The sequence below is a fragment of the Salarias fasciatus genome, chromosome 23, assembly GCF_902148845.1.
Source record: "Salarias fasciatus chromosome 23, fSalaFa1.1, whole genome shotgun sequence".
In the NCBI taxonomy this organism is placed as follows: Eukaryota; Metazoa; Chordata; class Actinopteri; order Blenniiformes; family Blenniidae; genus Salarias; species Salarias fasciatus.
The window spans coordinates 19,648,932-19,673,817 of record NC_043766.1 but is presented as its reverse complement, the minus strand read 5'-3'; the positions used below and the strand labels follow the sequence as shown (position 1 = coordinate 19,673,817).

Sequence of the window (24,886 nt, the reverse complement as noted above, 5' to 3'; positions counted from 1 at the left end):
GGTTATAGTGACTAACTGGACTGGAAGAGCAGGTACTCAGGTAAATGTTTATACTGAAAGATAAAAACAGCAAAATAAGTCGGTCCCTGCATTTATTCATGACTACAGCATCCATGAAAACAAGACATGACTGTAGAAGCCAAACTTCAACAGCAACAGATGCATCTACATCTGGATCACACTTGAGAGAAAACAATGCTCACTCGCAGCCTAACAAGTATTCCTCATCTTATTCAAATAAATGCACAAACTCTGGATGTAGACTTGAATGTAGAATAGCAGCAGGAAATCTTTTGATGTCAAAATTTGTCAAACTGGAGGCAGGTAAATATACACCATTCTACCTCTCATTCTTGTCTGAGATTGTTGATTACAGTTCCTAGGGTAGAGTAAAAGCATTTCATGTGTTTGTATGGGAGTGGTTTTTAATGTGTTTAAATAAATTTGATAAGCGATAGACCAACTCAGGTGTTACGGAGTCGGAGATGGAAGGCATCAGACCTCTCTGGGTCTACAAGATGTAACACAATATATTTTATTTGGCTTCATAGAGTCCCCCCAAAAAATGAAATGTTTAGATTGAAAAAGCAGGAAAGTAAAGAGAGGTAAAGCTTTGTATAGAAGAAGAAAAAAAAGAAACTGGATTAACCTGATTAAAAAAAAAAAATGAAGGTATGTGGAAATGCTGAATTCAGGTCAGATCCCCAGCCACCCATCAGGGGCTTGTTACTCATTACTCTGCAGTAATAGAGTCTTAGTCAGCAGGCATCCACATCTAAAAGAGCAACCTCTCTGGCTACCTGGAGAGATGTCACACATACACACACTCGCATACATCTGCTGCTCTGAGTATATTAGTGGAAGCTGACCTGAGTTCTCGTGGCTAACAAGCTCAGTTTATACCCCCGCTGGTCTCCCTTTGAGTTTTACTGCTGCCTGCCCGACTGGTAGTTGCATTCCTCAATTTAGAGTAGCAAGCTTGGCTTCTACAGTCATGTCTTGTTGCTTTCATAGACGCTGCAGTCATGAACGATTAGTGCAGGGACTGACTTGGAGCCACCGCAGGAGCGACCTCCTCATAGGGCTCGTTTAACAACCCAAGATAACATTTGCGCTCTGGGAGTTCATTGGCAAAATTTAGTTACTATATAGAAAAACAATGCTTTCGTAGACCGAGACCATTTGTACATGCGCATGTCTCTGTGGCGCCAGCTCAGGCTGAGCACCTCATAAACCCCTGCGGTCCAAAGGCTGCCACCTTTGACAGAATGAAAAATCCCCCAGTGGGGATAATTAAGTGTGTTCTCTCTAAGCACACACTCTCTTTCTTGGTAAACATTGTCCTCGTTGCCCATTCATACACAAATTTATTAGACAGAATTACGCATGTCTGCATCACAGGAGCAGATTTTATTTAAAAAAAAAAAAAAAAAAAACTGAAAATCACTCAGCATGAAACATTGTTCGTGCTGTTCCAAAGCTACAGCTAAAGCTATGATCCCTTGTTGATTTCAGCTACCATGAGCTTGGCTCTAGTCAGTGATTGGTGAATTGTAAACTTTCCCCCTTGACCATCGTTTCACGGTGGAATGCGTATGTTTTGCATTTTAGCTATTGCCCACAGAGAATACTGAAACGCAGACCATCTGAACTCTGACAGATGAGCGTTAGAGGTACTGAACAACGCAAATGCTGTAACTATACTGCTGTGATGACCTTTGCAGGCAGAGAATAGGACTGCAGCAGTTGGAAGTTCAATATATAAGGTTCAGGGTTGTGTGAAATGAGAAAAGTATCATGTTAATGGCTCATGAGAACACTACTCAGATGAGGCTATTGAGGAATGACTAAGACGTACCAAGGTTTCCTTTACATGTTTAAAACAAATTGTTTCATTGTTTTTGAATAGTGAACCGTAGTAAACATGAGCTGGAGCTGTCCGCTCCGCCGTGGTGCTGATTGCTGATAAATTCCCTGTTAATAGCAGACGTTCAAATGTGTTTTGGTGAACTTCTAAATTGTGGTCATATTCAGCTGTTATATTGTCACAGCATCAGCTCTATTTATTCCTCAGTAGTTGTCCACATAATGGAGAAATACTCATAGGCCTTTATTTTTGTCTTCTTTTTTTCTCAAATGAAAATTGTGTATATTACAAATTCACTGAGTTGATTGGCATGGCTACTGCAAATTTTAAATGCTTTAAAGTGTTAATGTAAGTATAGATTTATCAACTATGGATTCTTCTTACATGTTGTTGTCCTTACCAGCTCCTGATGGACAAGAGAGTTGGCCTGAAGCGATATGAGGTGAACGGGAGAAAAGTGTTGTTCTACTTTGATGAGGTGAGTTAAATCACTTTTGACAGTTTACAGTTATATCGTGGTGCCGTGAAAGACACGAAGCCTTCTCACTGCTGTTCACACGGGATTATGTTGAATTATCATGAGCTTGCGTACGTCTGTTTTCTTGTGTATGTGTGTGGATTTTATTTGTTATTTTTCTGTTTGTTGGCATTTCTTAGATTCCCAGTCAGTGTATGACGTGTGTGGCCTTCCAAGCTGTCAGGGAGTACATTGTGGGCAAGACTGCGCCTGTTCCAGTCAAGATCTACGACTACTATGAACCAGGTGTGCATCGGATGAATATTGTAAAGACATTTCAAAACATTACAGACAAGGAAAACCACTTAACTCCCCATAATTCATAAAGTTTTCTACTTTATGTTGAAATTGGATTTTGCAAAGTTTGTGACGTAATTATGTTGTGTGTGTGTGTGTGTGTGTGTGTGTGTGTGTGTGTGTGTGTGTCTGTGTGGTTACCTTCATCGAATGCAGCTTTTGAGGCCACCCGGTTCTACAACGTTAGTGAGAGCAGTCCCCTGGCACGGGAGCTGTGTGATGGACCTACATGCAACGAGGTGGAGAGTTCAACCAGCCAGTGGACCGGTGAGATGCTGAAATGCAGTGATCCTGTTGGGTTCTCTGTCGCTCCACATTCAACAGGCTCCTAAAGAGATAATGCTATCGTTTCTGCAGGTTTTGTGCAGGCAAACCAGTGCAACAACGTGTTTGGCTGTCTGGAAGAGGAGCAGTTTGAGCGTTGCACTTGCTACAGGGACTGTGGTTACGATGGAGAGCCTGTTTGCGGGTCAGATGGCCAACTGTACCAGAACCAGTGTCAGATGGAGGTCTTCGCTTGTCGTAATGGGACACGGATCAAGCAAGTTCCACTGTCCCAATGCCCACACAGTAGGTTCTTCTCCGTCACACATTCCCTGACGTCTTATCTGTTCAAGATTTTAGGCAGAGTTTAGAAACTAACTTTTCTAAATGATTGCAGAAAACTGAAACCCATTTCCAAACTGCACAGATTCTGTCACATGTTGGATTTGTTCAGAATCTCAAAAGAGCCCCATTGCAGTTTAGGGAAAAAAAAAAATTACATTGCTGGCAATTTCTCCAACTGTATGAAAATTTTGATGGAACATGAAAAAAAAACTTTAATTTGGTCAATTTCAAATCATAAGTCATTTTAAGGTGCAGGCGCATCTCAAAATATTAGAAGACCACTGGAAAGTTGATTCTTTTGGCGTAGAGTTGAAGAATTAGTCATGAAGTGTTCTAACACGTGACACTACGTTACAGGTTTTCATGCCTTATATGGTAAAATGATGAACATAGAAATAAAAACGGCTTCTAGCATTTTAGTTATGTGTAAAAGTCTAAAGTATAGGGAAGTTTCATTGTTTGAATCAACTTTTTTGACATGCACTGTCATATATAAAATTAAGAAGAAAATTCCTCATTAATCAAAATTACAAATGCAACAGAAAAAAAGTCTCAATAAACAAGAAATGGGCTAATGTCGATGTAATACTGGGCTGAATAGAAGTAATAAAAATTTAATTCCACCCTGTTTATTCTAAGTGGAATTAGTGCACTTTGATGAAAATGCTTCCTCAAAAAGTACATTTTATCATGATTAAAGTGTATCTCTGCAATCTAGAAATTCAAGCTAATATCGACTATTTACAATATTTATCCATTATTAATGCAAGTGGGATGTTATTTTGACACTGATATCATATCCCAGAGAATGTGTCTTTCTTTGTTCTCTGCTCTTTGTTAGTTTCATCAGATACAGTCACCCGAGCTTTGATGTAACTGAGTACATACGTGTGTCTTTTTGCCCGATCGCGCTTGTGTCTCTTCGTGCACTGTATCTCAGCTCTAGGAAACAGCTGTTCAGGTGTTAAACTGATTACTAGATGACTTTTTCTGAAAAAAAAAAATAAATAAATAAATAAAAGGAAAACCAAAGCTACCCATTGCCCTGCCACCCCTATCCTCTCTCACTCTCTGCTGTATTACAGGGCTCCCTCAAAATGACAGAGTGCTTTTGTCCAGCCTTTGAAACCCTTGTCACATTCCTTTCCGACGCACAGCCCAACAACAAAGGAGCCTTCATGTTGTGGAGCAGATTGGGAAAAGGCATAGACAAAACTTTGATGGGAGCGAAGAAAAAAAAAAAAACTTAGCTTGTGCCAAGTGGTTCATGCTGTAGATTATCAGCAGGATTGTATATTTGTTTAGAGCTCCATGATCTTGTTTGTTTATGTATTGGTACGTTGAGAAGATTCATGTCACCGTTTTCCCAGTCTTAAAAAATGGAAAAGGACACCGTTTGTTTCCACACTCTGCCTCCTCGCAGGGCATGGCGAGCAGCCATGCCATTTTTTTAGTAGATAGATTTTATTGAGTTTTCATCACAGTTAAACTGAACAATGTTCCTCCGGGAAGTATTTAATGCTTCAAGGCAGCTGTTACATTATGTACCCCGGAGTTCTGTTTGTATTCATTACTAGTTTCTTTGGGTGCGGTGAAGACTTATATTTGAATGATTTGAACTGTTTGTGTTTGTATTTCCAGTGGCGACCACAGAAAACACGCAACCAGCAGTCAGCCAGGAAACTGAGCAGCCCTCTGTGCCCGTACACACAGGTAGCTTCATTTGCTTTACCCATAGACACTCTACACAGCTTTGTATTTTAAGACCTGCCCCATAATCTTTTCTTTCATTTTTTTTTCATATTACCTCTTTCTTGCTTTCCAGCTTCCACCCATCTTCCTGCCAAACAGGAATGAATGATTATTGTATTTTCTCCCACAGTAGCTTTTACTTCCTCTGACATCTGTCCTGAATCCTCTGAGGTTTTAAAAAGAAGAAAATATGTATTCTGAGTTTGAACTTGGTTTCTATTAAAGATCATTTTTGAAGAAAAGGTAAAACTGAAATCAGTAACATGATTTCTTTATTCAGGTTAAAAAAAAAGTACAGCTTTTTAACTTCTTTCATGTAGGATGAAATATTTTAAAGATATTTTATTGACTGATTCAACATGTGTTGCAGATAATTCCTAAATAAATCCAAAGATTGTAAAATATTCACTGCTCTAATGTTTGAGTCATGTTTGCACTAACTTTTTCAGTCTTACGTAATGACATTTAATAGGTGGATTTATTAGGTCTTGTTTGTGTGTTCCATGCACTGACAAGTTTTACTCCATTTTCTGTTTTTTGTTTCAGTCTGATGTGCATTGATTACACTGTTAAAAATACTCGTGTGTGTGTACACACACACACACACACACACATACATATATATATATATATATATATATATATATATATATATATATATATATATATATATATATATATATATACATATATATATATATATATGAAAGCTGCTTATAAAGGTCAGTGAGTGAAAGGTACGACATTTATAATCCACCTTGTAATTTGTTCCGTGGGAATGTTCGAGGCATGAGGTAGAGAAATGAGGCACAAGGTGGTGAAAGGTTGAAGTAGGGAAAGACGGATGAACAGGAGAAACTTTCATACAAAAGAACAAAAGTTGGGGTCATCAGGGAGATGAGGTGGTACACAAGAAAGTATATATTTAGGAGTGGGATGTGAGTTACCTCATTCTCCTGCTGTCACGTCGTGTCTGTGTGATACGTTTGTGGATAGTTTTCACACTACAGGCAGGATAGTTTCTTGCAGTGAGTGTGCATCAGCTGCCACTTCCACAGACGCAGCCAAAGAGTGCCTGATAGGAAGTGTGGTTGTGTGTCAGTGGAGGAAGTAGCTGTGTTACATTTGGCAGTAAAACATGAGAAGGCACTGCAGTCATCCGCTAGCTGCAGAGGACCACGAAGCATTTCAGCTGCTGCATTTGAACACTCTCTCACATGCATATAACACCAAACTGTGCTTGAGCGAATGTGTGAGTTATGGAGAAGCGCGTGTGTGCGCGTGTTTGTGTGTGTATGATGTGGCGCAGCCTGCACTGACTTGTTTTCCTGCTTGCAACTCCCAGTAGCTGCTGCTCACAAAGCTGCTCTCACTCAGAGGTCTTTTTAGTACAAAGGCTAACGCTTCGCCCTCACCACAGGAATGCTGTTATGCTCTTTACACACACGTGTGCGCATTTATATATGCAAACACACACACACTCTCATTGCATGCCCACACAGGCAATTGTATGCCCACACATACACAAGCAGACACATATTGAGCTGTGATAAGGTGGCGTGGGGGTGATTAGAGTGAATAAGTACTGTAAAAACACTGTCATTGTAAACTATTAGAATGTTGACGACATGCCCGCTAAGTGCACCGAGACTGTAATAAGCGAATGAGGCTTGTGCCAAGGAACTGACAGCTTGTACTGGAACAGGAAAAGAAGCTGAAGCTCAGGAATTAGCTTCCTTGTGCAGACTTGTCTTATTAGTGAACTTGGACCACAGTGTCTCATACAGAAAAATACATACACTCACTTGTAAGCATCATACTAGAACAGTTTTGTTTACTGTGATTACACTTGTTGATCATGTGACTTTCAAATTCAACACTTTACTTATTAAATGTGTACAAGTTGTGCTTGTGTATGGCTAAATCTCACCAGAAAGTAGAATGGGTGCCATGAACTTGATATAAATAGAAGCAACATTTGCCCTCTGGGGGATTGTAACAAAGTCAACTCTGAATAAATCTATACCTTTAAATAAAAGAGATTTGATAAGTTGTTTGGGATGTGGGTATAGAATGTTTTTGGCAGGGTGGGACCCCTACTGTCTCTTATGTGACATTGCTGCTCATCAAGATCAGATACTCAGGGTCTACAATTCCTCTATAAATGATAATCATGTTTACATCAATGACTTGTTCTTCATCAAAAATTGAATGTTGTGATCAACAAGTATTTCTCGTCCTTGTCATCTCTTTACCTCTGGTGATAATCATTAATACAATATGTCTTTTCCTGTCATGTCAACCCCGATTGATCCAGGTGAAGAGGAGCAGGGCTCCATAGCAGAGGTTTCCTACTATTCCTATGAATATGACCCGGATTCTGACCCCTTCCTCGCCGATGCAGATGGAGGGGATCATTTTGACATTCCTGATAGTGGTGGGGACTTAGAGCAGAAGGTGCTCCTACCAGCAGATACCCAGCTTCCCACACTGGACACAAAGAACACCCCAGAGCGATGGTATGTGCAGCACAATGAAAAACAATAATTTATAATGTAAATTAAAAAAAAAAACAACAACATTTCTTAGTTCTTACATTAAAGCTGTGTCCTGTTTTCTTGTCGCCCACAGAAATGCTCACAGAGTTGAAGCCATACTCTCTTAAATTGTACATTATTTGTGAATATGATAGTGAATGGAAAGAGAAGAGAAACTTTGGACTTGATCAGCCTGAGAAGAGGAGTTGGTGTGGTCTGGAGACTGAGTGTGTGAGTTTGTGGATTACATGTGGATGCTTCTACCTGTCTGTGTGCAGCTGAATGTGACGTTGTGATTGTCATTATGTTAGAATCGTCCAGACTTTTATATTTCTTCCAGTAGACTCTTAGTCATCAATAGGCACCATAGCATCTTCGTTATCCACTGTACTGCCTTTGTAATCATTAGAGGAAATAATCAAGTATTTATGTTTGTAATTACACCTGAGGGTCAACAAAATATTTTGTTATATTTTCTATCTGTGGTATTTATTTGTAGCTAGAGGTCATATCATTTTTTAAGTCATCCTCTGCCCAGTTTACTTTTTGACCTGACTGTTCTTTGAGATGTGCTTATTATCTAAGATATTTTTTTTTTCCTCTTTCATAGCAAGCTTTAACCCAGTTATTGAACTGTTTGACGAAATTCTTGTACTGGTATCCTGCTGGAAAAAAAAGACATGTCAGCCATATGCTTTACAGAAACATAAGCTGAAGTGTTTTTCATTTTTAAGCTTTTTGTTTGACTGTTTGTCTTCATTAGACAGTTCAGTGTAGACTAACAGGAAACACAAGGGGAAAGGAAGGAGACTCACACACAACAAAGGGCCTCTGGTCGAGCCGAGCCAAGAATCTGGTACAGAGGACATGAGCCTTTCGACAGCCGGTCATCCTGAGCGCCCCGGCTCAATTGTTCCTGAAACTTACTCAACCAAGATACCAACATGATCTACTCTCACCGCTCACCTTAACTTCTTTGAGATTTGATTGTACAGTTCATAAGCTATTTTGTGTTTGTCAAATTTTGATTCATGAAGCAGTCAAGTCAAACTTAAAGAATGAAGTTATGAATTTCTGTAAATTCACCAAATTTGAAACTGTAATCCCAGTACATATCAAACATTGTGATTTTTAAACAAAATAAAAATTTATATACAATCCAGGGTTTGGAATTTGTTGAGTCAAGTGAGAAGAAATAAGCCGAGGAATCCACTGTCCTGCTTTCATGTTGCTGTTTGTGTTGTTTCATGTTGGATAAATACTTCAGCCCCTAAAGGGGCAGTGATGAAAATGGTAAAATGACCAAGTGAAATGTTCTGAGTTTGTGGTTTCATATCATTTCAAATAAGGACGACTGGATGTTGCTGAGACTACTGAGCAATGGAGCCACAATTCAACAGAGATCATTTACGAGAACCAAAAAGATCAAACGTTATGTCAGAATTTACTAAATGTTCAAAATTTTAAAGGTTTAGTCGATCATGAAAAACAAAATCATAGAAAAGACACAAATTAACTTAGGAGATAAACAGGACTACACACACACACACACACACACTATTTGTTGTGTTACTTATGTGACTAAAATGACATATCTCCTCCATTTAAACCAGTAATTCATTCATTTTTTAGGGTTTGCTTATGTGCTGCAACTAAAGAAGAAAGATGAGGCTGTTCAGTAAAAATGAAAACACCTATTTGTATGAGTACTGTAAGTGACACACTAACTGCAGTCGCAACCAGGAGGTGGTGGAGCAGATAAGATGAAGAGGTGCGATAGTTCTGCAGAAAAAAATCCCTCCTTGATCTGAAGCAGTCATCAGGAGGAGAGTTGCGTGTCAGAAATGTTTCACATTGTCTCTTGTAGTGAGACTGACTTTGGAAACATGTGAAGAAAATATAGAACAGCAGTGATGTGAAAACTGATGTCTGGCTGATGTTATGTTGTGTGTGAAAATCACAATGCAACGATAAATAGCATAGACCAACGAGTGTGTAAATTTACTTGTGGATGAATATCTGTGGAACTAGCAAATCTTCCTCATATGGATACATAAAAGTCTTATAAACACAGGAACTACAGATATTACTATCAACTCCACAGTGATGAATTTATAATTTATATATGTAGCTGACCAACAAACCTTGCACTGCATGCAGCAGATTTCAGGCCTGTGTTGAAACTGTGGAAAGAAACAGGAGTACATGGGGCAAATGCACACAAACAGTCTGCACAAATAGCACCCCCAAACTCAAGGTGGCTCTAGGTATGACCACCAGACTCGTTCGCCAGTAGAAAATCATAATTTTTTTGGTTCTTTAAGCTGTGGACGCAATCTTGCTTTAAGAAAAAAACTGTTGAAGCATGGATAAAATTTCATTAGTGTCAGATGTCCCCTTCCTATCATGAGCAACCTTCAGATGTGTTGAATGCCCCCTTTGTAATAGGCTCACAGGGTGTGTATGAGTTTTGTACCTCACACATAACTGAAGTTTGGATGTGCACCACATGTGTTTGTGTTTCTGCTGACAACAGCCATGGGTTACCAGAGCAGCAGCCTGGAGAGAGTTGGAAGCTGTTAAACTTTAATGTTTGTTTTGGAGCGCATGTCACTTGTCGGCCCTCTCGGTTACTGTGGCCCTGCGGCCGCTGGCAGCTCAGCCCTTCAGACGAGTCGTTCATCTCTCATATCAGAGGAGATCAAACAGGGCTCAAGTCTAATATGTGCATCACAGCAATCTATTACACACAAGCAACTTCAAACTTTTAGTACTTTGGGTTTCCTCACTGGGTTCCAGTTGTGTGTTTGCAATTTTCAAGAGGTTCTGAGCGAGTCTGCAAAGTTATTCTGCTGCTGCTCCACATCTGTGGAGCTTTACTTGGAAGATCTATATAACCTTGTGCAGATTTTTCTGACCTGAGTTGATTTTATTACATGCATCGTTTGATTAATTCTAGAATAAAAGACTGCTTGAAAGCTTTTCCACATTATACAAACAGCTTTTCCTGTATTACAGTGCTGTTTAGGGAGGAAAATGGCAGTTGGCAATGTTTTGGACTCAGAATCTTTAAGAAAAACATTGTCATTTTCATTTGACAACTCCCAGTTGCATGAAACAGAAGCATGCTCCTTGCTGTGCAGGAGGCCCAGTTGCACCACAGTTGCTACAGCAGTCTCCTCGGAAACTGCACGCATGGCTGAAGAGTGATATTGCGTGTGCACACTTTGATGAGCAGAAAGAGTAAAAAGAGAGAGGAGGGAGAGAGGGATCCTGGTTTCATGGTTTGTGGGGGAGCTAGCGTTACATGAGAGTGAATCGAGGCGATGACATTGTTTCTCAGTAGCAGCTGAGTGCACCTATACATCCTCCTCTGTGGGGAAAGGGCCATTCACCTGTCTGAGCCACCACAGAGGTCTGGACAAAAGGGCAGAGCAGGCAGACAGATAAAACCGCTGTCCGGGGTAGAGCACACTCACTTGTTGACACAGTTATGTATCATCGGTCTCAGGTTTCCTGATGGCTTCAGAGGAAATTAGGGATTGATTCTGGATCAGACTGTGGTCTGAGTTTCACTGTGAGCATGGAAGCAGTGCCGAAACCAGAGAAAACGCTGTGAAATATCGAGTAAGGTCACAAGATGTACAAGGGTGCAAGAAGGGAACTGTTCATCTGATTTTCAAGAACTATGTAGCCTTCCTCATTTTTGACTGAAAAGGACCTGAGAACACCTGTGTGGTAAGGTGAGAGAAACCAAATTAATCTTGATTTGAGTTTTGATTATGAAGTTAATGAGTGCCTTATTGATCTGACACATGTTGTATGACTATGTAGGACTGCTGCAACTGTAGAATTACCAAGGTGTCAGTTGCTACTACAAATTGTCAGATGGAGAAAAAATACCCTGTCATTGCAGGAAGAGAAAGAGGTGAGTCTGCCAGTCGATGAAAAAAGTAAATAAAATCGGATAATCTACACAAAAATTTCAACTTTGAATCAATTTAAACAAAATGGGGGGAAAAAAACTGCTCCTGCTTGTTCTGCTTGTGCACATAGTGTTGACTGCTGATCTGTTTTTTTTTTTTTTTCAAGGTTATGCACTTCTTTCCACTGAGGAAACATCTAACAGGACTCCCCTGTTAGATGTTTTGTCTGGCCTTGTTGATGGATAGACAAAACAAGGTGGATGTGGATCCGTTTTGCTATTTCAACAGGAAAAAAAAAAAAAAGAAAATGCACACGTGCCAGAGGGATCTAATTTCGATCCGTTTAGTTTCATTCCCCATTTGACCAACCTTTGCTAATGTATAAAATTTATATTATGGCACATTGAACATTTAAGTACCTCAACAAGGCTTCAAAGAAAAACTGCAGTTTCCCTCCTGTACCTCCATGTGATCTGAGCACTAGAAATGGTGTTAATGACATATCTTGGGCATGTTGTTAAAATGAACATGTACTCTTCTTCTTTGTGACCTTTAATGCCTTCTCTGAAGGACCAGGACCGGGGCGGTATGGGCTTCCTCCCACCATTGGGTTTATTGGCCACGACTTCACAAAACCAACCAGCCCTGCCTACACTTTCCATGGCAGGATGAGTGATAATAGTGAGCCTGTGTCTCTCACTTACTATTGTTTCAGAAAAGTCAAATTTGGAGATTTTTATTACATAAAATTAAGATCGTTTTGGAAGAAAGTTGACACCAAACAAAACTGTTATAGGCAACTACGATATGAGACACAATGTATTTTAATTGTCATGGCACTTTGCATACAGTAGGTAATAAAAAGACTCGGTGTTTCTTTTTAGAAATATGCCTTCTTCTAAAATATGGCACCACAGTTTATCAGTTGGAATTTCTGTGTAATGTAAACTGTAAACCACTAGGGGGCGAAAGGATTCAATATTTCTTAGAAACAAATACAGTATATGATAAACCCAGATTTGTGTGTGTGTGTGTGTGTGTGTGTGTGTGTGTGTGTGTGTGTGCGTGTGTGTGCGTGCGCGCGCGCGCTTTTCAGTGTACTACGTTGACTCCAGTCCAGGGCCTAAATATCACATAGATGCAAAAATCACCCGCTTTGGAAAAGATGGCACACCTGCACATTCAATGCTCGGAAGAGTAAAAGCTCAGAGTAAGTTTATTTCCCTCACTGTCATTATATGCACAATGTTTATCTAATAGTCTCATTAACTTACAGTGTTGAAAATAAATAAATCTTATATGGTTAACCCCCTCATGCATTGTTTAATTTGACAAATTCTTGAGCCATGAAGGGCATAAATGCCACCCCACCAAAAGTTAAAAAAAAAAAAAATTGCACATTGCACATTTGAACATTTTTTTAATTCATTTTGGGCTTTACTAGCTTCAAAAATGTTCAAATCAAGCAAGCATGTACAGTCTAGTTGTAAAAATCTTTCCATGTGACAAATGTTGGTTGGATTTTTTTTTTTCCAATCTGATTTGTCACAGAGCGGCCAGAAAATTGAAGCAGCTAGTTTTCTTATAGAATTGGATTTAAAGGTGCATTAAGGAGTTTTACAACCTTAAAAAGACTTATTTTCCACCGTAAATATATTACACATTTTTAATGATGTGTACAATGTGCCCTGACATATTAATTACAAGTACCTCTAACAGCGCTAAATTGTCACTTGAAAGTTGCAGTGCCGGTTTGGCACCAGCATTTTTTTGGGAGAATTTGAAAGGAATGACGTAATGCGCGCTCCGGCTGGTTAGGTTTCATTTTGTCCACCATTACTCCGCCAGATGCTTAGTGAGCAACAACTGAGCAGGATCTTCCAGAAAGTAAGAAAAGACTGGCTTCTAGCACTGCCACAGCTCCAGCACAGACTCCACCAGGTAAAAGAAACTTAAATCTTACTTGAGCGCTACTAAACGAGCGAAGACGGAGTTCCCCTCTTCCGTGCACGCGAGCCACAGGGACGAGTTTTTCACTAAGCTGCATTACGCCCAAGGCCTGCAGGGGGCGCTGTTTCGCATAAAACGTGCAAACTCCTTAAGGCACCTTTAAGCAAATCACCAGCGCTGTGGCGCAGCACTGCGCTTCTGGGACTCAACGCAGCGCAGCGCGGCGCTTTCGCGTCCGGTGGAAATTGCGGGTAACAAGTGTTGTTGAACTGGCTTTTATTTATTTTTTGTTAGTCTCGAACATGTCTAAGAAAAAATATTAACTATAATGCATTAGTTTTTGTGAAACATTATTAATGTGTTTCACACTTAAATCATTAAAAAATTAATTTACAATTCCCATAAACCCCTTTTTTTAAATTTCACAGCTATTACAATCACATATTCTGTAAATGTATAGGTACAATTTAAAACCAATATCATTTTCACCCTTCATATATATGATCCTTAATTTCCATTAACTTTATTATAGGCCTATTACTTGAAGTATTGTCAGTTCATTAGTTTTATGTGTTTGTGTCATTGTGCTTTGAAACATACTGAAGCTTTTATAAGAGGCCAGGCATATTCTCGTCCAGGTAAACAAAAGCATGAGCCTGGTGCTTTTATTGCATGTAACATGTAACAACAAGCCACACACTGTTCCAGTGGGAGTGCTCTTTCCCCTTAGAGAAAGTCCCAGTTTTGACTCTGAGTTGGGCAAAGGGACCTTTAAGTGTGAAACTGTGCATGCTTCACCTGTGAGTACACAGCCCAAAAACCTGTGCCCTGAGGTGTTTGGTGATTCTAGATTGCGCTCTTGTTTGAATTGAGAAGGGCTGCTGGTACTTCTAGCTTGATAGTCACAGTCAGAATGGATCAGCTCCTGAGTCCTGCAACAAAATAACAGGAATGGACTTAAAAAGGTTGTAAATTTAAAATGTATTGCTGCTTGCTGTCAAAATATATCCACTCCACCCTTCTTTTGTAAAATGGAAAATAGCTAGCTATTTATTGCTTTTTTTTTCTAATAACAGAAATATGAAGCTATCAAACTGGCATTTCAATGGTTATAATTCCTCAAAATGATTTGTTGGTTTTCATCAGGATTTAAATTTTTGAAGGAGGATCTTCCAAGCCACATTGACTTAAGAGAAAGGTTTAAAACAAACAACAAAAGACCCTTCAGTGTTCTTCAGTCTAAAAAAAATTTAAGGTTTGAGTTCCAAACATTTTCAAAGGACATTATCTTACAAAAAAAAAAAAAAATGGCCGCATCCAGAGTAAATAGTGTCCATAATGATGCATGACTGTTCTGTTTGTTTCACAAAGACATTTGCGTCTGACACAGTTTGAATTCCGGTGTCAGCTGTTGGAACTGCACTCTTTTCTCTGTCATATGGCAATGAAGTGACAGTTGACAATCCAACCGTTTTCTCTCCACCAGAGGAGCTGTTCCACACACCTGGACCTGGCGCTTACAGCCCAGAGAAGGCCTTACCGTGCAGCCTGCAGCGCAGACCTCCGTCCTACACGATGGGTGCTCGCACTCACTACCGCAGCATCGACTCAGTCCCCGCGCCCAACAAGTACTGTCTCCCTCCACTGATGGGCCCTCAAGTCCCCAACAAGTCCGCTAGTGCAAGCTACACGATGTCAGGCAGACTGAGTACTGGAGGACCATCTGTGGATTTGGCCAAAACGCCCGGGCCTTGCACCTACAATCGTACCGACCCAAGTGTTTATCTACCCCGACAGCCAGCTTTTTCCATGCTGGGACGACACAGTCTGCCGAGAGATGGTACCAAGAAACCAGGACCAGGAGCCTACAATCCAGAGAAAGTCACGGTTCACAAGTCTCGGGCTCCAGCTTACTCCTTGGGAATTAGACACTCCGAGTTCGTCACCCCACTCGTTCTTAGTGTTTCTGACTGAATGGACTTACTCTAAGAATGTAAAGAAAAGGCGCATGTCTGGAAATTCACATACGATGAAATAATGCATTTAATTACATCAATATTGATTTTACAAAAACCACGTAGTTCTAAATATTGAACAAAATGAAATGTATCAAACCGATTTTGCTTTGGTTTTTACCAGTTGAGCTCAGAAGAGTTAAAATCCAACCTATGGTATATCTCTCTAAATGTTATATTTAGTAACGTATTTTTTTTATATACATAAGCCACAAATATCTCAATTTTAACTTCAGTTCATATGTCATGTGTATGAATGACTTACTGAACAATTAACAATTCACAGGTATTGTATTTTTTTTCTAATAAGCAAATGTCAGGCACACTAAAAAAATAAAACTGAAAAAAAAACAAAGAAAGAACATGAAGGAGGAGCACTTTATTTCAGCCTTGAGTAACAATACAATCAAGGTTACAACTGTGGGAAACCTTATAGTCTCGTGAAACAAAATATGTACATAAAAAAAATAATTACAAAACAAGAAATACTTAGAGTCATAGTTTTGAGAATAAATCTAAATAATATGAATTTTGAAAAATATAATATAAAGAAAGGTTAAGTTAAAGACAAAACAAATACTCTTTACCTTCACAGGGACCATAAGGCTTTCATTCACAGTTAAATAGAACCATTTCTCTCATTGCCTCTAAAAACTGAGGGAGTTTGAAAGAACAGCATATACAGAACCACTATACAAAAAAATAATCTAAGCAATGCATTTCAACATATGCAGGAGAGATGTCTGGACCAAAGACATTGAAAGTCAGCAAAAGGCTGCAGCAGCTATTGCACCGACGGATTTGTGTGTTCTTTTGGAAGAGGCCTCCTGAAAAGCAGTATGTGTGGCTCTGCGAAGTAAAGAAAGAGAAGTCAGTCTTATCTGCTATAAACAATGAAATGTGAAACAAATCAACAACAGACTTTAGTCTACTTATGCATGGTTGACACTATTAAATGATAAGCTTAAGTGGATTTTACTTCGTCTAATATTTTATTTAGGCAAATGAATACGGTACTGGTACGGTGCTGACAACTGTTCTTATTTTCCTCTATGCTCGTCACTCCAAAAAAAATTTTTTTAAAGGGGCTGTATCATGCAAAATTCACTTTTTGTATGTTTTAACCTTGTTATATAGCTATGTACGGAGCCCCGGACATGACATGGTAAAAAAAAAAATTAAATTGTGGCCACGAATTACTAATTCGTTCCCTCGAATTAATAAATCGTGCGCACGAATTACTAATTCGTTCCCTCGAAATAATTAAATCGTGCGCACGAATTACTAATTCGTTCCCACGAATTAGTTATATCGTTCATATACTGAACAGTTCAGTAAAGTTGGCAGCATATTGACAGATACGGACTTTCAGTCTCAATAACTCTTTAACAAAATGTCAGTAACATACAAAGGGCGCCTGCATCCCATCGTTGTGAGGTGGACGCTACAAGTTCATTTTTATTAAAAATATCTGTCTATCAAGCAGCAGAAACAATATTGATTTCAATCAGCACCCGGTAGTGCTGCGGGCTTCAGGGACCGTCTACAACTTACAAGACGCTGCAACAGTGAAGACAAATAGCTCAAAAAAACAAACAAACAAAAAAAACCCAACAACTAAAACAACAACAACAAAAAAAAACGTAATACCACCACTGGGATTTACTACAGTGTCACCATAATCGCTACAACCTTCATTTGTCTCCTATCAAATTTATTGGATATGGTGTTTGTCTTCACTGTTGCAGCGTCTTGTAAGTTGTAGACGGTCCCTGAAGCCCGCAGCACTACCGGGTGCTGATTGAAATCAATATTGTTTCTGCTGCTTGATAGACAGATATTTTTAATAAAAATGAACTTGTAGCGTCCACCTCACAACGATGGGATGCAGCGCCCTTTGTATGTTACTGACATTTTGTTAAAGAGTTTTTGAGACTGAAAGTCCGTATCTGTCAATATGCTGCCAACTTTACTGAACTGTTCAGTATATGAATGATATAACTAATTCGTGGGAACGAATTAGTAATTCGTGCGCACGATTTAATTATTTCGAGGGAACGAATTAGTAATTCGTGGGAACGAATTAGTAATTCGTGGCCACAATTTAATTTTTTTTTTTTACCATGTCATGTCCGGGGCTCCGTAGCTATGTACTCACCAAAAACACCCCCAAAGCATTTTTTTCCTTCGTGCCTGCGTGTTTGAGCTTTCCTCGTGTTTGTGCTGCTCAGAGGCAGCCCCTCCCGCACCCATGAAAACGGTCGGTTCCCCATGTTCACGTCACACGGAGAAGATGGCTCCCCTGAGCCCCCTCCCGCAGGCCCTCGGCAATCAGCGTTGCCGCTTTTGTCTAACTCTGATTACGGAGATAAACTTTAACCATTATCTGAAAGCAACAATCATGCAAGAGCAAGAGTCTGAAGGGTCTGCGCTTGGTGAGTTTCTAACATGAAAAGACATTTTCGAGTGTAGAGAAGCTAAAGAGCTAAAGCTAGCCAGCATATTTGTTTTGAAGCGCTGATTGGTTGAAGTACGCTGTCAGTCAAAGTCCACAGGGGGAGAGGCGGGATTTTCAGTGAAACAGAGCGTTTTCTTTTCGTTTCAGAATTAGCCCCAGAAAATCTTTTATTTCACACAAAATAACTTTTCCTTAGCGCCAAAAATAAACTATTACCATGTTAATGCCATTTCTAGGGTTTGGACTAGCTAAAAAAACCATGATACAGCCCCTTTAACATAAACTGTTAAGCAAGAATGACCAAACTGCAACGCAAAATACATAATATATATTCAGTTATCTGCACTTCACACCGACTGTTTCAACAGCAGAGGAGTTGTTGACTTTGTAGTTCTGAGTTTTTCCTTGATTTCTATTGATTGCCAGCACATACAAGGGTGGCAGGGCTCCATCCCTGTGCAAAAAAAAAAAAAAAGTTTTATTAACCTAGCTGATGCTAAATGCCTCAAGTCAGTATCATTCATAGAGTGGTGAAATAATTTCAGGATGAATTTGGCTTTCATTTCCCAAGTACCTGTTCCTTTCCTGCACGGTAGTGACGACACTAAGCAATAATTGAGTTCAAAAATGAGAAATAACCTGTAAAAATGTTGCCTTAATACTCAAATTTGCACTGACCACACTGCAACTTGCAGATTTGGTCTCTACACTTATGCATTAAGAAAGTTAAAACTTATCAGCTTTTTTCATGAATGTGTAAGTTTAACAAAACTTGTCCTTTGAGTTGATTAGATGCCATATGAATCACTTTCTTTTTTCAGCTTGAAAACTACAGGTGAAATTTTAAACTTAAAACGTGAGTTAGCTGTGTCTTATCAGCAAACAATTGTGTCACAAGTTTTATATTAAAACAAACACATCTACACTTTGAATTTCACCCATGATAAGGGCACGTCACTGCTAAGGCATACAGATAACTGCTACAAACAGCACTAATTTACAAGTTTGTCGTTGTAATCTGCCATGACATTATGACCATCACTCTAATAATATGTAACCCAATAATCACTGCACTGTGTATTCTCATATCTGTCCACGAGAGCCAGAATTAATTTCTACAGCAGTCTGAGTTATAGTAGCTCAAAGGTTATATGGGACACCAAGGGCCATCATTTGCTCCTCCACCTACACTAATGAGCTTGGCATGGCAACATCCACTTTTTAATAGATACTGAGCACTGCATAGGGAAAACCCCACAAGAAGGGCTGTTTCTCAGAGGCACTGAGTCAGTGGTTTTAAAATTAAAATTTGACCCTCATCGAATTCAGGAAAAAAATGCCATGCTTGCTAATTTTTACACTTATAATACATCAACAATAATCACTTGCTGCCTTTGTTTCACCCACAAACAGAAGTTGTGATAAAGAGATAATGGGTGTTTCTCAGTTCTCTAATCAGTGGACAAATATAGGGCTGATCCGTGCATCTTGTACTTAAAGGTATAATGGACGATTTTCTCGAAAAAGTCGAAGCCAAACATCTGTTACTGGCTTTTTGAAAAACGCGCATGCGCCAGACCATCTTACCTGCTCTGCTGCCCTGACGAGCGCGCTTGACGGCGTTACGCAAGCATTTCTCCAGCGTGATTGACATGTTGGAGGACCAATAGTTGACACTCGCATCACGCCATTCATTGGCTAAAACATCGTCCACTACACCTTTAAGTCTGATCAAATAACGATGAGGTAGTTTTTGAATAACATGCATGCAATCCTGTTTTAACAACTTTAAGTTTATTTGTCTGAAGATTGCATGAAGAAACAAGACGTCGTGAAAAGACTGTCAATAGAGAAACATCTCAGTCCAACAAATGACCAAACAGGAGCTTTTAAATCTGGTCTATTTATATTTATGCAAATACAACTGAAGCCACAGCTCTGGCCACAAAGTAGGGGGGGTAAAGTTCTGAATGTGGTTCAAGTCTTTGTGTTTGAAATTTGCATGCTTCCTCCCACAGTCCAAAAGCATGTAAGAGGTCAACTGATTACCCTACATTGTTCACAGGTGAGTGTGGTTGTCTGTCTCTCTGCGTTTGCCCTGTGATGTACTGATGACCTGTCCAGGATGTACCCTGCTTTTGCTAGTTTTAGTTTAGATAGGTTCTGGTACCCTGAGCGGCATGGAAGTTGGACAGAGCTCTGCTTTAACTTAGCCAATATAAAAGAAAAATCTGAGTACTTTTTAAATTCACAAAAATGCATCCAAGAGATGTTGATAGAATACAAATTTTGTTGGTAATTAACTACATTTAAATAGTTGAAAAATCATTTTCTGTTGATCTTATTTCAAATGTCCAAATGACTAGAATTAAAATGACTCAAACAAAGATTGACTATACTTTAATTTGAGGTTTTAATGTGGTTGTCTTAATATTTAATACACTGGATTCACAGTGTACTGACCTGGTTTGTGAATCATGTAGTGAATCCAGCCTTGACTCTGCTGGACCCCCAGTCCTCTCCATTCCTGCTCGGTCATCAGGTGGGAGGTGGGCACCAGTTTGCTCATGTACTTCGGAAGCACAACATGTCTGTGAGACAGCATATTGAAATGAGCACCAATGACTTCTTACAGCTCACACAACAGCTACAGGAAGCAAGACACTGTCTCATAAAGCCTTGATTTGAGCAATTGGTGGATGCAATAAAAACAGCTGTCACAGTGAAGCTGCAATATTCTGAGGTGAAGACGTACTGATCATTTGTACATATGTATGAAACTACTGTTTAACATAATTCAGTAAAATTGCTAATTACTTAGAGCAAAGACCATCGATTCAGATCCGTGCACTATTATTGTTATTGTTTACAGGGATCAACACAGCTTCTACTCATATTTACAGTTGAAAAACACTGTTGAAAATGTAGCTTTTGTATGGACCATCAACTCTCAATACTTGATGAGTAGAGTAATTTGAATGTTGAGTGACTACAATATTGTAGATCAGTGGGTTTCAATATTAAACCAGAAGCCACTTGGGACTTTGAGCATAGTGCACACAATGTAAACAGTACTTGAAAAATGCTCTTTGAAATATCGCCATTTTAAAAAAATTAAATACTTAATTACACAGAGTAAGTACTTTTATGCCATTAGATATTTTGTCCGGGTTCCGCTCCATGGCTAGTTGAGATTATTTCCATTACATGCTGTGATACGTACTGTCAGATAGACTACAATGAGTCGTTTACGACTTCACGGTACTTTTTCCACCAAACCAGCTGAGTAGCTACAGCAATAAGTAATGCTAGGCCAAAAAACTTATAAGCTAGCCTCACATTTGAGAATTTCAGTAAATTTAAGCACCTGTACTCGAAGTCGTCGTCGCTGTATTTTTCAGAGTAGAAAATCTTCGACATTTTGGCTCGATTCGTTAACAGCCCGGTGTCTCTCCAGATAGTTTTCTTCGGTGACTACGAAGCGTTTCGGCTGAAGAAGTCGTCTCGCGCTGCTGCAAGTTGCTTTCATCTGCTGCTTGTTAAGTTGCTCTCATGTGCAGCTGTTTTCTAACGAGGATTCAAACGTCAACGGCTGCGCGCGCTCTCTCGATTAGTGGTAGCGAGCAGTGGGCGGGCTGGACAGCATCGTCTCCGCACGAGATGATGAGGCACTCCACTCCTAAATAACAACTCCCCAACGAAAAGGTACAAGGTTTCAAATATAAGCTGCCATATCACGAGTGTTTCGATTTTGAGCTTCAATCTAAAAACAGGCTGACAAAATAAATTTGATGTTCGGGAAATTTTCACGGTGAAAACGTTGGTACTGCTTCAAAGAGAAATAGGGGCACGGAGTGACAGCTCTTTATTTTTTCTTATCTTTGAGTTTTACTTTGCGGAAAAGCTGAAATTAACCATTAAAATGTTGATTTCAACATGAATGTTATTGTTATTATTATGATGATGATGATGATGATGATGATGATGATGAGTGTGTGTGTGTGTGTGTGTGTGTGTGTGTGTGTGTGTGTGTGTGTGTTATAGTTCATCATTCATGTGCAGATGGGGTATTCACTTAGTATTTAAAAAACTTACTAGTTATCTGCAGAAGATATCCACTTGTTAATATGTCATATGGCCTTAAAATGTCCTACAGAAGTCAAGGATGCTGTAAGGTGGAGGTTCTGCACGTGTTGGAGCCCTTTCATCTCAAGTGGGGTCAAACCACCAAAAAGGACAGAATAATAAGCAGCACTGAATAGCAATTCAATTTTGTCCTTTTGTTTAGTGAAACAAATATTAATTCAATTTAATTGGTAAAACAGTTATTTAGAGGAAGTGCAAATAGATCACAATGATCACATTATTGTGACACTGATGCTGTGAAGCAAAAAAAAAAAAAAAAGAAAAAGAAAAAGAAAAGCAGCCAAAACATGACTAACTCATGACTTTAAAATATATACAAACAATAATGATTCCTAACATGTGTATACCTCCTGGGGACACCAAAGAACTTCACCTGTCACAGAAATATGGAGGTCATGGATATAATTTTTATTTCCATATTCCACAGATATCTTTATTTTTAAGAGAATGTTTTATAAGTTCAAACACTCTGTACTTTTCAACTGCAACATTGCTTCAGATTGCCTGTTGTAAGCTGTAATCACTGTTGTCAAGGTAATGGCTCTACTAATGAGTGGTCATGTATTCAAAGCATGACTTGTTCCACTTGTTTATGCAAAGTATCAAAGTCAGGAGGTAAGTTTGTTAACTCTTCACATATAGAGTATTAGAGTAATGTTAAAATCACATTACTACTTCTAGTCTGTTTGAGCGGTCCCATGTATCAGGTCTCAGCAGACTGAGAAATAGTACCAACTCATAAAGTGTTTGATCAAGGTCCTTGATTTTAAAATAAAGTAACATAATTAAATTATTTAGTATTCTTTTTTCTGTAGTGTTAGTGCAATTATTTTTCAGAAGAAAATGGAGCAAAACATAATGACCGAGGCCAGGACCTTATGTGTCTGTCAACATACACTGATCACTGATTTGGTTTATCAGTGACCCTGTATACTGACAAACACAAAGTCATTGGTTGCTTAGTGAAAGGTGGGGTGGTAGTGGTGGTCTGGCAGCATTTCTAATGTTAGTTTGTTCAGAGGAAACTACAGCACTGTGTGCTCTGTTAGCTGATACTTTCTCTTAACTGTGATATGATAGAACCGTTTTCGCTAATAGGTCACAAGTAGTCAGTTTTTATTTTCTTTTCAACAACCTCACATCAAAGGTAAGGGTCTTTTTTCCTAAATAACAACTTGTAATTAACTTGAAGCTTGTAAATTCCTTAGTAACTTCTATGTAAGATTGGGTTAAAACTGAAAGAATAAATGTGACTTTGGTTTGTTCATTGACCATTTCCCAACCTTTCACGACTCTTATGTTGTACTTTGTGCGAACCCATGCAATCCACCTCCTTTGTTTGCACATTGCCTAAATTTTCACTGAACAAACTATTGTGTTAATTCATGATTTGACATGTTTGCAGTTGCATATATTTGACCTCATTTTTACTTTTATCTGTGTGCATAATTTGACTATAAAAGAAAAGAGGAAAATTATAAGGTCTTGCTTTACCTACATGAATCTCAATGATTTCTTGTGCTACCTTTGTGTGAAATCAAATGATGCAACATCATGAGAGAGAGAGAGAGAGCCAAGAGAGTGATCATGGTTTAACAGTAAGTGAGGAAAGTGAGAAGCTCAAAGTATTGTGCTGAGATGTCTGATTGTTTCCTTGGGGGACTGATGGCATTGAAGATTGGAAGACATCTGAAACAGATTGGGGTAGATGTTTTCAGATTTGGATTCCTTATAAGTGGAGCTACATTGTTTTGTTTTTGCTTGGTTTATTGTCAGTCACCAGTGAAAAAATACATATATTTACTGATAATATTTGCATTAGCTAATTGGATATTTAATTCCAATATCTATATGGATGCATAATCAATTCTTTAGTTGAATATCTATTGACTTTTGACCTATTGGTTTTATTATAGCATGATGTTGTTATAGCCTGTGCATATTCTTGCTCGTTGCAATGTTTTTGACAAATACTAATTAGGAATAATGCTTATTGCAAATTAAACAAAATGCTGCAACTGTAAAAGTAGAGAGTAAACACACATGAAACAGATTAATAAATTCACTTTGTAGTTCCATTTCTTAAATCAGATTTATTTTTTTGTTGAAACTAAGAATTTCAATGAGTTTGTTTAATTATGTTCATTCACCTTCATCTTTGAACAATATAAATATTAAAATGAACATGTGACCTTAAAAGAATCAAATCATAAAATCAACTAGACAATTTGAGCAGAATTGATTCACATTGAATCAGCACTTTTTCATGCAGTGCGCAGGGTAGAAAAAAATGTGGTGTCTTGAGAAGCAGGAGGCGAAATTGCTAATTTTTTTTTTCACCGTGTGAGTCATAAGCCTTTCATGGATTTGTCGTGAAAATGTCATGCCTGTAGGATGATCCATTCAGCCACACCAAGGGTGTAAACATGAGTGAAGTTTTGGATTCAGGCGTCTCCAAAATGCATTGGAGCGAACAGGAGAAAAATCTGCACTCTCCTCAAACAAATGCAGCTGGAGAGAGAACCGTTTGAGATATAGACAAAGTGATTCAATTGTACGTGTCACAAGAAAAATTACTACGTTTTGAGGTATAATTTGTGAGGACTGATCCAGAAATGTGGCCAGGAGGACGAGAGAAAGAAGTTTTGGGGTGTTTGAACGGAGAGCCTGCTGCACTCTAAATTAAATATGCACACTCTATCCTCTCCAATACACACCCATTATTAACTCCAGAAACGACTGAAATTCTCTCCGTACTTGAAGGCTCACCATTTAAATTTGGTAAGAGATATTGAAATGAGGTTTTAACATC

General features: G+C 38.9%; 3 protein-coding genes across 3 annotated transcripts in view; 2 read left to right on the top strand and 1 right to left on the bottom strand.

Annotated features, from left to right (window-relative positions):
* Positions 1 to 8,761, top strand: part of cpamd8 (C3 and PZP like alpha-2-macroglobulin domain containing 8) — a 43,708-nt gene extending 34,947 nt beyond the window's left edge. Inside the window, exons 38-44 of the mRNA XM_030082718.1 lie at positions 2,271 to 2,345; positions 2,525 to 2,630; positions 2,838 to 2,948; positions 3,039 to 3,251; positions 4,932 to 5,003; positions 7,360 to 7,561; positions 7,674 to 8,761. Coding sequence (XP_029938578.1) covers positions 2,271 to 2,345; positions 2,525 to 2,630; positions 2,838 to 2,948; positions 3,039 to 3,251; positions 4,932 to 5,003; positions 7,360 to 7,561; position 7,674 — 780 coding nt within the window. The 3' untranslated portion in view covers positions 7,675 to 8,761. The remainder of the gene's footprint in view (positions 1 to 2,270; positions 2,346 to 2,524; positions 2,631 to 2,837; positions 2,949 to 3,038; positions 3,252 to 4,931; positions 5,004 to 7,359; positions 7,562 to 7,673) is intronic.
* Positions 8,762 to 11,467: 2,706 nt separating this feature from the next.
* Positions 11,468 to 15,429, top strand: cimap1d (CIMAP1 family member D). Its single transcript, XM_030082737.1, has 4 exons — positions 11,468 to 11,507; positions 12,076 to 12,186; positions 12,602 to 12,715; positions 14,942 to 15,429. Exons 1-4 carry the CDS (start codon positions 11,468 to 11,470, stop codon positions 15,427 to 15,429), a joined length of 753 nt encoding a protein of 250 aa, XP_029938597.1.
* A 614-nt stretch (positions 15,430 to 16,043) lies between these two features.
* cks2 (CDC28 protein kinase regulatory subunit 2) lies at positions 16,044 to 21,450 on the bottom strand. The gene is made up of 3 exons (XM_030082741.1): positions 21,296 to 21,450; positions 20,392 to 20,519; positions 16,044 to 16,319 (listed from the first exon to the last, which is right to left on the bottom strand). The coding sequence occupies exons 1-3, from the start codon at positions 21,346 to 21,348 to the stop codon at positions 16,255 to 16,257; spliced, it is 246 nt and encodes an 81-aa protein (XP_029938601.1). The 5' UTR covers positions 21,349 to 21,450; the 3' UTR covers positions 16,044 to 16,254.
* Between the last annotated feature and the right edge of the window lie 3,436 nt (positions 21,451 to 24,886).